Below are 12829 nucleotides of genomic sequence, written 5' to 3' on the forward strand. Positions count from 1 at the left end.
ATTTTTGCATAAATAAAATTTTCCATCGTGTTTCAATGGAAAATTTTATTTATGCAAAAATTCGCGCTTTTGCGCTCAGATATCAAAGGGTAAAACAATGTACCTACTCTTTCCGAAATGGTGGGATGAAAAAATCTTTTATTCAAACTGAAAAGTGCTGTCTTGCAGCCACAAGACAGCAATTTTTGAACGTCAGGAATTTACAATAGATAGCCCCTAAAACACCCACCCTTCACCACTGCCTATGTGTTTTTACTTGGAATCTGGGAAGAAGAAGTGGCTCAACGAACTCCCCAGCTACACATGTCTGTCTGCAGGTTAGAAGAACCTTAAACATTGTTTGATATATTTTGTATATTACAGTATATGACAATATGCAAATAATAGAATCAAAGATAGGGCTGCCATCCGTCCGGGTTTCCCCGGATTTGTCCTCGTTTGGGGGCCGTCCGGGGGCCGTCCGGGCGGGGTTTCAAGAAGTGTCCGGGGAAAACCGGCAAGGTGTGCGAAAAACCTGCGAATAAAAAAATGCGCTCGCTTCGCTCGCGGTTATTTCTTTATTTCTTATTTATTCTGCGTTTACTTGTTGAGTACAATATAACAAAAAGTTGGAGCACTTAATTAACAAAATCAACTGGTTATCGATCCTAATCACGGTTTCTTTTTATTTGTGATTAATTCCGAATTTAATTTGAGAGTCAAACAAACAATTTTAAAAAAATTTTACTCGCTAAGCTCTGCAGTTCCCAGTGGCTTTTTTATAACTTGTTTAGGTACTTTTCTGTCCCAAAACTCAAAAATTTTCGCGCTCGCTTCGCTCGCGGCTTCTTTACTTAACATTATCATTTGTTTCTAGTTTAGCTACTTTAATATCCCTATATTCTCAAAATTTTGCGCTCGCTTCGCTCGCCGCTACTTCACTTTGCAGTTGTTTGTATTTTTCATAATTTTTTGTCTAACTAAATTCCTTTTATTAACAAGAAAGTAACTCCTAGTTTTCATATGAGCTTTCTTATTTATGACCTTCGAAGTCACAATCTTTCAATGTAAGGAAACACCTCATAGAATTTATGCATGTGGTTATAGTAAATGGATTAAAAATCAGGTCTTGTTTTGTTTAAGAAAAAAAATCGGACTCGTCCGGGGAAAAAATGCGATTTACGCCAAATGTCCGGGTTTTATTTACTGTTTGTCCGGGTTTGGCGGAATTCGAGATGGCAGCCCTAATCAAAGATAATAAGCATTTTTTGGGGACATATTTGATTGTGAGTCTTGGGTTTTTGTAAATCAATTCTGTGATCTTGAATGACATAGCCTGGGTTCAGGCTACTTTGTTCATACGTACGGGAGCTCTTGGTTGACATTTCGTGTGACTAAAAGCTGGCCTTGTCCAGCATGGCACTGCTGTCAGCCTTTTGGGCACGCTCCCAGTCGGTAGCCATGGGGAGGAATTTTTTACTCCTTTTAGTAGTACCTAAGTTATTAGTTATTATCTGGAATTTCATTATCTGGTTAATAACTATGATAAAAGTTACACACGTCCACTGGTTTTATCATGGTTTTATAAGTACTTTAAATAGTTCAGTCCTAAAATAGCCGAATTTACTACAAATGGAAAATTATTATTAGGGGTTAAAGTATGAAATTGCCGTTTTGTTCTTGTAGGTTTTTGAATTGCCATAGATAGTCTTCATGGTTTGAAGTTTTCGAATGAAACTTTTTTCACATGGTTTCTGTGATGTTCTTTTAAAAAATGTGAGACATTTGATTACCTATCGATGTTTAATTGTTTTTGTTATTCAACTTAAACAAGAAAGATGGATAGGTAGGTACTGCGAAAATGTGACTAATTTTTGAATATGAGTTCCGACGCGGAAGTACACGGCAGAAACAGCCCGCAATATCAATGCTGCATTTGAAGAGGTGTCTGCTAATAAACGCACCGTGCGATTTTGGATTAAACGCTTTCGTGGTGGAAACTTCAACTCGAAGAACGAGCCACGAGGAAGACCGCCTGACAGGTGATTAACGAGGAATTAAGAGAGATGGTGAAAGCCGATCCTAGTCAAACTACGCAGATACCCAGTCGAACACCGAATAATGTTGAAAAAATTTGCAGTAAAACAGCCACGACTCATGAATCGACCTTCACCGTTATTGCTCCATGACTACGCGAGACCTCATACAGCAAGAGAAACCGTTTTAACTCTTCAGGAACTGCAGTTGGAAACTATTCATCTTCCTCCATATTCGCCAGACCTTGCTCTAACGGACTACCATTTTTTTTTTGTGATTTGGCCAATTATATGCGAGACAAGAAGTTTTCTTCCCAGGAGGCAGCACAAAATTCTTTCAACCAGTTTTTGCAGTCTAGATCCTCAGAGTTCTATCGTAAAGGCATAAATGACCTTCCTATTAGATGGCAGCACTGTATAGATCATAATGGCAAATAGTTTGATTAAATAATTTTGTTAAAAAAAAAAACAATTTAGATTTTCAGTAATTTTCAATTTCATATTTTAACCCCTATTATTTGTAAGATTTGTACATGGGTGTCATTGAACATCCTTGGCAGTCGTTACGGGTAGTCAGAAGCCAGTAAGTCTGACACCAGTCTAACCAAGGGGTATCGGGTTGCCTGGGTAACAGGGTTGAGGAGGTCAGATAGGCAGTCGCTTCTTGTAAAGCACTGGTACTCAGCTGAATCCGGTTAGACTGGAAGCCGACCCCAACATGATTGGGAAAAAGGCTCAGAGGAATGTACATGGGGCGGCGGAAATAAAGTAGCCTATATTCTCTTTAGGAGTGGCTCGGGAGGAGTCATGGCGACCTCACGTACCGCATGACGCAGGTCCTCACCAAACACGGTGTCCGGTGTGCCTGCATTGAATCGGTCTTGAGGAGGCGCCCGGGTGTCACCACTGTGCGGACAGCCCAGAAGACACGGTGGACCACGACGGCTTCTCGCATCCAGCCCTGGTTCGGGCCATGGTTCGGGTCGAGAGGGAGACGGCGGAATGACAGAGAGTTCGCACCTCTCATCCCGGCCGCCGCGCTGGACCAGGTAGACACCACGGGCGCCGGGTGTCGCGAAACGACTCCCAGCCACCGTTTTCAGTATTTGATGTTATAGTGGAAACAGAAATACATCATCAGTGAAAATTTCAACTCTAACTATCACGGGTCATGAGATACAGCCTGGTGATGGACGGACGGACAGAGGAGCGAAAACAATAGGGTCCTGTTTTACCTTTTGGATACGGAATTCTAAAAAGCTGGTAGTAGGCAGGTATAATCATCGGCAAGGATATTAAGCCCTGACCTTCACCTGCGCAGAAGTGATTTATTGGGTTATTGCCTTAAGTGTTCAGTGGGCAAAGCGATCCCCACTGTTCCGCCGAGAGCTCATTATCCGTGCCGATAACTATAAGTACCTATCTAACATCTGATATTTCATGATGTTGTCATCATCTAGTTATGATCTTTCAGTAAATAATCCTGAACCAGAACCACAACTCACAAGCTCGAATTACAGAGACATCCCTGTAATTAAGTACCGAAAATACGTTGACAACCAAATAAAATAGCTAGGTAGGTACTTATAAATGAAGAATGAAACTTCCCAGAAGGCAAAGTGTTGTAGGCATAGTACCCAGAGGCAGTGTGCGGCGCGGGGTCGGACCGCGGGGCGCGGGCTCGGGGCGGGCAGGCGGCGCGCGGCAGTGGCGCGAGTGCGGTGGCGCGATGCACTCGTTCGTGAGGGCGGCGACACTGGCGGCGCTGCTGGCGCTGGCGGCGGCCGCGGCGAGGCGCGCCGACCAGGACTTCGAGTTCGACGACGACGCGGTGAGGCTCGCACGCGCCCTCTGCTCGCTGCACTGCGCCTTCATTTCGTGTCAAGTGCTCCTGCAGTCCCAGGGTGTTATTGACATGTTTACTTAGGGTGCTCCTTTTTAGTTACCTACCTAAACACTCGGTATACAAAAGATACTACCTACAGATTTGAAAGGTTTCAAAAGCATAAGTAGGTACAACTCAGACACGGTCCAGCAGCCCTGCTACTAATAAAAGACCAATCGTATTCCAGCGACATTCGATTGGATTGCGAGTGGTCTGACATTTTGGTGATTTTGGTCTATACGGTAGTTTGCTCTACAATCATATTGCAATCGTAAATCATTTGCAGACACAATGATTCATTGTTAAATGTCAGAAAAGGATAAAAACGTTTATTTCCATGAAAAAATTGCGGAATGCCACATACGCTTCAATCGTAATTGAGTCGTGATTCGTGATTGAATTTCAGTCGAATGTGAATCGTATGTCGCTTAAGTAAAATTAATAGAATCGGGCCCATGGATTCAATGCAATTATACCTATATCAACAATACGTTCATAGGCTGTTCGTAGGTTCATATCGATTTTGTATAGGTAACATGCCTATTATGGTATTTTTTACCGTAGGTTTTTGTAAATCTCTGCTCCTGCATCTCGTGTTGTAGAAGCCTGGTATGGCGCCGACTGGCCAGCCTACCAGTAGGCAGTTAACTGTAGTCTAGGTACCTACCTACTTGATATACCTACCTACTAAGGGCTCAGATGAGGTAGACAGGTAACGCAAGGAAAATGCAATGAAAATGTGGAGAAGGTGCCGAAAGTATTAGGAGTCCATCCACATTAGGGAAGTAGGTGTAACTGACAAAGCAATGTTAGGGTTCCGTAGTCAACTATGAAACCACGCAAAATATGTTTTGTTGTCAAAATCCTGACTTATGATATAGGTATATCGTTGAATAGGTATTTTAAAATAAATAAGGGTTTACTAAAATTTAATTAATATTTTATTTTTTTATTTAATATTTTCGGAAACAAATGCTCTGAAAGTTGGTAAACATGTCCCACATAAGTTAAAAATTTGAAAAAAAAAATGTAGAACTTTATAAAGGTACAGTTTTTGAAAAAAATTACAAAATACCAAATTTCTAATCTTTTGCAAGCATGCGGTTTACATATTTTAATAAATGTAGGTATCGAAAAACCAACAGAGGTATAATATTATACCTATCCGACATCCTACTAACCGTTATGCGTCAGTTGCAGAAAGATCCTCTCGGAACATTCGGATAATAATCTGATTGATTACTTTTCTCCTTTTATTTATAACCGACTTCCCAAAAACCTTACTTAAAGACGCCTGGACCGATTTACAAAATTCTTAGGGTAGGTATACTTCCCAAGTGGTCCCATAGTTTTATAAAATCAGGATCCAAGGGAACCCCGAGAAATCGAGGGCAACTTTCGAAGGTTGCAGGCATGCGTAGGGTAAAAACTTGACACTCAGGCGTACCTATACCTATGTCTGGTTATTACACTACATATACCTACAAGAGTGGAGGTTTGGAGGGCAACGGTATACCTATATTAACTACCTCGTATTAGGGCTTATATTATTATATTGGGAACTTTCCACTAATGCGGAGAGTGACAACTATGCTTATCACTGAAAAGCTAAAAAATAATTTTTGTTTTACAAAAACATTGAACCGATTTTTAAAAACACTCATCGTCATCCTCCTGCCCTTATCCCAATTTTTATTTGGGGTCGGCGCAGCATGTTTTCTTCTTACATACTCTTCTGTCTGCCGTCATCTCACAAGTAACGTTCTTTCTAGCCATGTCGACTTTCACACAATCCATCCATCGTTTCTTTGATTGTCCTCTTCCACCATATCCATCCATCCATCATCTCCGAGCCTTTTCTAGGATTCTCCTAAGTTAATAATGTCAAAACCGAATAGAAATTGAATCGCAATATGATCGCAATAGCAGTTTTAGCTTTGAGTGGCACCTGTGCAAGTAGTTATGAAGCACGCGTGCTGTGTTGCAGGAGGCGGGCACAGCGGTGAGCGGTGCGCACTCGCGAAGGCCTCGTCGGTATGTCTACGATCCCCACAGTGAGTGCTTTTCATCTAATCTGGACTTCAGGCTAATATTTACCTACTGTACCTACTTATGTGACATCGTAGCAGTAACACTTATTTAGCTTATCTCTGCCAATAAAGATAGGTATTATTGTTTTTTCAACACTGAAGCTTAATTCGAATGGTTGAGTTAATTGTTAAGGGCCCATGTATGGAGTACGTGGGATCTTCAAATACATGTATAAGAGCGGCAGCATTGTATTGTGTATCGATTGACAGACTCGCTGTGCCGCTCGCTGGTGTGCAAGAAGCGCGAGGTGTGCGTGCTGCGCGACGCCTTCACTGCGCTCTGCGCTACCAAGAAGGATATACTGCGCCGAGGGTGAGTTGTCCATCTCCTGATGCGTTCCTGTGTGACTGGGAAGTGGATCGTATCGCGATCCTCTGCCTTGCGCTGCCTGCGATGTGATCCTCTGCCTTGGTGCTAAATCACTGCACACGTCATGGTCGGTGAGTAATGACCTATAAATCTGATGACGTTTGTTGCAGTGACATACTAGTGGCGGCTAGCGGCGGCGGAGGGGGCGGCGGAGGGGACGGCGAGGCGGGCGAGTGGGAGCGCGACGACGACGACGACGTGTTCTACGACGCACGCGACGCCGAGCCCGGCCTCGACGCAGACGACGCCAAACGGTCAGTCTGCTCGACTCAATCCAAGTGATCATTGCATCTTATCCACTTATCGATTTCGCAAAGGGGAATGGTCACAGCGCAGAGAAGTGTCAGACTTTTCTGACTAAAATCCAGTCATATACCTTTGCCGCCTGTGCCTCCCTCTAATGTTGTCATCTGTCTCATTTTCGTGGCGTCGGGGACGTGCGACTCGCGGCCGGTATAACAGGTCCGCAGTAGTTCACAGGGGAAGGCTGAGAAGTATTTCGTAGGTACATTCGTTCATGTTGCGGCACAGGTGCGTGGGCTGCCCGGGGCGCGCGCGCGCGCAGTTCCTGTGCGGCTCCGACAACCGCACGTACTCGTCGCTGTGCCGCCTGGACCTGCACAACTGCGTGCGGCGGCCGGCGCGGCCCGTGCGGCTGGCGTGCCGCGGCTTCTGTCCGTGCCGCCGCCGCGCGCGCCGCCCCCCGCCGGTGCGTACCACACTGCCACACTCATACGACAACAGATCTATTTATTACATTTCTATGGTATATGTATTTCTCTATAACAGGAGGTTTTCTTATTCGGAATTTTACAAAAATTATTCCCAAGACGAAGAAGATAGGTGGCGTTGTACCTACTACGTTAGTGAGCCTTGGCAAACTAAAAAAAAAACATTGCACCGAGCCCTTTGAGCCGAGACCCAAGAAATTCTGGACAAATTGTTTTCAAAATCTCTCGCCAAATTCTGATAATAATCTGACTGACTTCTTTTCTCCCTATTTCTTTAATTGTTCATTTCAAGTAGGTACTTTCCGTTATACAACCTGAAAATTATATGATGTTGATATGACGTTCCGTTCCTTTCAGTCGCGTAGGTACCTAGGTCAGCGCCATCCTATCATTAGCTAAGAAAAGAATTAAAAACAAAATCCCTTTATAAGTAACTTTAGATTAAGCGAACCATATGCATAAAACTCAATGTGTGTGACTTCTAATTACAGGATTGGCGACGACGAAAATCTGAATCATCTCACAATGAAGTTCTGCCCGAAAGGCAATCCAGACGGCGCCTAGCTCAAGGTAGATTTCACAGACCTACGCTTACTTCTATCGCATCAGTTCTCGCTAAGAGCCACATGGAGGCATACATATAAGAAGTATTTAACTTCTGATAATGTTCTATCGACAGGATCCGAAGGCTGTGCACTGGACAAGATGGCGAATCGACTCTTAGACTGGTTTTCGGTGCTGATGGACGAAGCGGGAGCGACGGCTCCTCCGGCAGACGGTAAGGCTAGCCGCTGATGGCAACTTTTCGTCACCGTGACTTTTTGTCACTTAGTCAAGTGTAATGAAAACTATACTGAGTGCGCTCATTATGGTGACGTGACGTGGATACGGTGACAAATAGTTGCAGCAGCAGGCAATGCTGGAGTGACGTGACTGTCACTCGCCCTGTACATTACAATGGGAGTCCACTCACTGGTGACTTTTTGTCACTCAGCCGGCATACGAAAATGAACGCGATTTGTCACCCAAGAACAGATTCAGTGAGCGCATCGTGGGTGACAGCAGGTGACAGTGACAAAAAGTCACGTTGACAAAAAGTTACAATCAGCGGCGTGCCTCAGACGCGCGGCGCCTCGCTAACGGTCCGCCCCCGCAGGGTTCCCCGGCGACTGCAAGCCGGAGGTGCGCTGGATGTTCGCGCACCTGGACGCGGACGGCGACGGGCTGTTGTCGGCCGGCAACCTGTACGCGCTGCGGCACGACGAGCGCGAGCGCTGCCTGCGCCCCTTCCTGGCGTCGTGCGGCGCGGCGGTGTCGCGCGCGGCGTGGTGCGGCTGCATGCGGCGCGCGGCGCGGCCGTGTGCAGCACTCGCGCGGGCACACCCCGCCGCGCCCGGCGCCTACGTGCCGGCGTGCGACGCGCGCGGCTACTACCGGCCGCGCCAGTGCCACGCGGCGCTGGGCGTGTGCTGGTGCGTGGACGCGCACGGACAGGAGCTCGCCGGCTCGCGCACTAAGGGCGCCCCCGCCTGCCCCGGTACGCTCCGCCCGACACTTGCCGTTCATAATGTGACAATTGGATCTCAATAGCAGTTTTAACCTTAGCGGGCATTATGCTACTATACCCTATTCACCGAGATGAGCCAAAATGTAAACAAAGAATGACACATTTTCAAGATGGCGGGATAGTTATCGGCACGGATATTGAGCCCTGACCTTCACCTGCACAGAATCGATTTATTGCGATATGTGTACAATGCACAATGCGATCCCCTCTTCCGCCGAGAGCTCAATATCCGTGCCGATAACTGTTTACCCGACCGTTGACAAAACGTCACATTTTTATGTAAAACTAGCTTCTGCCCGCGACTTCGTACGCGGATCCTGTCCCTTATGCCAGCGACTACGGAGTCAGCAAAATCAAAGATCTGAATAGTCTGATATTGAATTTTAAGGGCCCGTTGACTTGAAAACATCGGAATACGCATAACCATTAGAAACGTTCCATATATTTAATTTTTGTACTTTAACGGCAAAAGCACAGCAGACTAAACAAAACGCTGAGAACTGAACCGCAATAGACGTGACCATATGATAAATCATTTTGCGATTCAATTTATATTAAATTTTTACAATATTTACTTAGAAGAATCGGGCCCCCGCTAGCTGTCAATAAAGAAATGTTATAAAAGTCACGTCGTTTGTGGCGGTTGCACGTTGCAGGCGAGAAGGGCTCGGAGGGCGCGGAGGGGGCGCCGGCGGACGACGAGGACGGCGGCGGCAGCGGCGACGCCGAGCTGCGCTTCTAGCCGCCCGCGCCTGCCATCCGTACACACACGAAGAGCGCTGTCGGATAACTCCGTAGTACTTACAAGTCTTCCACAGAAGACTTCTCTCAAATCATACCTACCTAATGTAGGCATTGTACGTAACCACTCTGACAAAGGAAACCTAGCCACTGAACGTGTGAACAAAGCCGTGAATATGTATAAAATATTTACAAGTTTAGCTACTTAGGTATACCTACAAATTAATGGTACAAAGGTACCTCTTTACTTAGGTACGTATCAATAATAGGCACCTATAAAAGTGCGTAGGTACCTACATAGGCCACTATCGTGAAGGCAACAGGTAAGTACCTACTTACCTAGAATTTAAGCACTACCTTCTACTTATGAATGGGATGTATATGTCACCGTAAGATTACAAACATCGTTAGATTACAATCTATCTCGAGAGATTGTAAACTGTCGAATTATTGTGAACCGTAACATCTGATTACAATTTACCGTATGATTTTTCGCTATATTATAATCTATCAATGTAAAGCGGTCAAATTGTCAACTGGCGTAGAACGGAATGCATCTTGCGCGCTGAGTAGTAGAACGTAATGTGCCCCCGCCGCTCCCGCCATTTTGTTTGTTTATTTCGTTTGTTGTCGATTGTGTAAACAACTGTGTTTTCGTGATTATAAATTGATTTCCTGTTGAAAATAACTTATATCTATAGAATTAGTTATATAAAAGTATACGGGAACTCCATGGGAACAGAACGGCTGGTCGTGATTGGTCGATCTTACAAAAGGACTGACCAATCAGGGAGAGCTTTTGGACAGTTGACAATTTGACAATTTCTCATCGATAGATTATAATATAGCGAAAAATAATGCGTTAAATTGCAATCAGATGTTACGGTTCACAATAATTCGACAGTTTACAATCTCTCGAGATAGATTGTAATCTAACGATGTTTGTAATCTTACGGTGACATATACAACGTACCTAATTAATGGTAGGTACAGCAGGTGCATAGTTCTATGTAACAACTCGTAGTACCCACATATTTCAATGTAGAAGAAATAAAATGTCTATAAATAGGTAAACAATAAGCTGTTACCTATATTCACGTTATATAACCCTGTATTCTATAGTTGTCCAGGGTGTGAGATTAATAGGTGACTATTTGGCCTAATTCATAATCTTCTAAGATTAATCTATGCATTACTTAACTGATCTATTTTATTTACATGATTAGCCGTCCTCCACAAATCGGAAAGTTATAGGTCATACTCATATTATAAGAAGTCCTACATAAAATTAAGCTGATATTCAGTCACTGCCCATGTAGTAATTTTTGCATTGTGACACATTGTGAAGCTGAACTTCTGGAATGTATTTTAATTTTTTACAAAATTAAGTACCTATACTGGTTATTTAGTACCTACCAACTACTTATTTTATGCTGTGCTGTACACTGCAGATACCTATGTACTTGTGTGAAGTAGGCAGGTATAAGATGTGTCATGAAGAGTACTGTAAACACATTTTTATGAAATCTATGCATATAAATATATGTACATACATATGTATGTTTGTAAGAAAACAGCCTTGTTAATTATTTAGAAAGTTAAATCATTATAACCCTTAAATACTCAGACATTCCTACATACTATGAAAACTAAGCTTATGAATGTTTGATATTAAATGACTAGATGTAATAATGGGCAAGAGAGCAGCACACATGACACTCGTCTGTGGCAGCTCACTGCTTGTTGCCTATGTTGTTCAGTATGCCGTAACGCTTCTGTGTTGCTGGGATTCTTACTATTTCTTATGAATGTGTTGTAGGAAATTAGATATTATAGAATATTATTTTTACTTGTAAGCAAGTACAGGTATCTACATAAATCACATTAGTTAGATAATTATTTGCACTTTTTTAAATCTGTCCCTGTACTTATAAATTAATAAACCAATAAAAAAAAAATATTTGTTTCATTTCTTTGGAAATTACTAATGGATACAATAGTTAATGTTAGGCAAACCTACACTCATTGAGAACTAAATGACTAGGAGTGGAGAAAATCAAGAAAATCGGCCAAGTGCGAGTCCGACTCACGCATAAAGGGTTCCATACTATTATTTATTTCTGTGAATATTTCAATCTACCTGTTGCCGTTATCGATATGGAGCAAAAATAAGCTAAAAATCACATTTGTTGTATGGGAGCCCCCCAAAATATTTATTTTATTGGAGTTTTCAGTATTTTTTGTTATAGAAGCAACAAAAATACATCAAATGTGAAAATTTGTATTTGTTGTTATAGCAGCAACAGACATACATCATCTGTGAAAATTTCAACTCTGTAACTAGTTATCACGGTTCAAATGAGATACAGCTTGGTGACAGACAGAGAAGCAAAAACAATAGGGACCCATTTTACCCTTCGGGTACGGAACCCTAAAAAAAAGGAGATGGCCGAAAATCTGACAACACAGTAAAATGTAGGTGTTCAGAAGACAAGGAATGCTACTGTCTCCACCCTTATATGACTTCTTTAAAATCACCAGTTGTTTGTTTACAAAAAATCATTGATTTGCATAGAACCTGCATGCCTTGATAGTTCACTTCAAACTGATCATTGTGGTTGTGCCACCATACCTATTTGATCTAGAAGAAGGCACCTGACCTACCAGCATTAGGGCGTCTCCGCTTGTCTTTCCTTATTCTGTGCCTACAGCTAAGTATCAGGCACACACAGGTACACACATTATATTAGTACTGTATATTACCCTTAACTATTACACAGATAGCTGGAATCCTTGGTTCTGACTCTCGGACTCTCTGAGTCACTGTATTGATGTCAGGAACCACCAAAACATCAAAAAATGTTTACTAACTTAAACCTCAAGAAACAGGCCCGGTTCCAATAGGATTTGAGACAGTCAAAGTAAAAATACTGGATTAGAATGCTGACTTAGATATTATAATAACATTGACACTAAATAAATATACAATTCATAATTGATTCGCTAATTTCACTTTGTGAATTACTTCTCTTCTTGCTCATGCTGGAACTTGCCCCTGTAGAAGGGGATCACGGTGCAGAACCGTCTCCAGTCCGTGACGTAGATGAGGCCCACGAGCGCCGCACCTCCGAAGCCAACTGCTGATGTCGCGAACGATGCCGCTATCTCAACGTGTTTTTTTCCCAAACGGCCCAACATTTTGAAAGATTTTACCAAGTCTAACCTCAACGTTTGCAAAACTGCGAGTTGTTACGTAAATAAGTTTCCAACCAAGATCTTCGGTAGTTCGATCGACCAGTGAAAACCACAGATTATTTATATAAGAACTTGTCAAACAGTGAGTGGTACCAACGCCAAAAAAAGGTTTATCCCTAAGCATAAGAAAAAATATCTAAAATTAATAATATTATGACGCGACGTACCAAAATGA

At 43.1% G+C, this 12829-nt stretch overlaps 2 protein-coding genes across 3 annotated transcripts; one reads left to right on the plus strand and one right to left on the minus strand.

The window, feature by feature from the left end:
- The first annotated feature begins 1234 nt into the window (after window positions 1-1234).
- On the plus strand, window positions 1235-10659 carry LOC110383208 (proteoglycan Cow). 2 transcript variants are annotated; one of them, XM_021343953.3, is made up of 9 exons: window positions 3715-3846; window positions 5888-5954; window positions 6201-6303; window positions 6471-6614; window positions 6892-7069; window positions 7583-7661; window positions 7771-7869; window positions 8248-8628; window positions 9315-10659. In XM_021343953.3, exons 1-9 carry the CDS (start codon window positions 3745-3747, stop codon window positions 9398-9400), a joined length of 1239 nt encoding a protein of 412 aa, XP_021199628.3. In that variant the 5' UTR covers window positions 3715-3744; the 3' UTR covers window positions 9401-10659. The 2 variants fall into 2 exon arrangements, with proteins under 2 accessions (XP_049694650.2, XP_021199628.3); XM_049838693.2 differs by lacking the exon at window positions 5888-5954 and having other exon boundaries at window positions 1235-3846.
- A 1675-nt stretch (window positions 10660-12334) lies between these two features.
- LOC110383209 (uncharacterized) lies at window positions 12335-12718 on the minus strand. The gene has a single exon (XM_021343954.3). It carries the CDS (start codon window positions 12595-12597, stop codon window positions 12421-12423), a length of 177 nt encoding a protein of 58 aa, XP_021199629.1. The 5' UTR covers window positions 12598-12718; the 3' UTR covers window positions 12335-12420.
- Window positions 12719-12829: the final 111 nt, after the last annotated feature.

This window comes from Helicoverpa armigera, chromosome 12 (genome assembly GCF_030705265.1).
Source record: "Helicoverpa armigera isolate CAAS_96S chromosome 12, ASM3070526v1, whole genome shotgun sequence".
Classification (NCBI taxonomy): Eukaryota; Metazoa; Arthropoda; class Insecta; order Lepidoptera; family Noctuidae; genus Helicoverpa; species Helicoverpa armigera.

What these genes read in the sequence shown, in the direction of transcription:
- LOC110383209 (XM_021343954.3), bottom strand. Translation starts at nt 12,597, where the DNA reads ATGTTGGGCCGTTTGGGAAAAAAACACGTTGAGATAGCGGCATCGTTC.
- LOC110383208 (XM_049838693.2), top strand. Translation starts at nt 3,606, where the DNA reads ATGAAGAATGAAACTTCCCAGAAGGCAAAGTGTTGTAGGCATAGTACC. An exon ending in AAGGATATACTGCGCCGAGG is followed by an intron (nt 6,304 to 6,470) that starts GTGAGTTGTCCA and finishes CGTTTGTTGCAG; the next exon opens with TGACATACTAGTGGCGGCTA. An exon ending in GACGGCTCCTCCGGCAGACG is followed by an intron (nt 7,870 to 8,247) that starts GTAAGGCTAGCC and finishes CCGCCCCCGCAG; the next exon opens with GGTTCCCCGGCGACTGCAAG.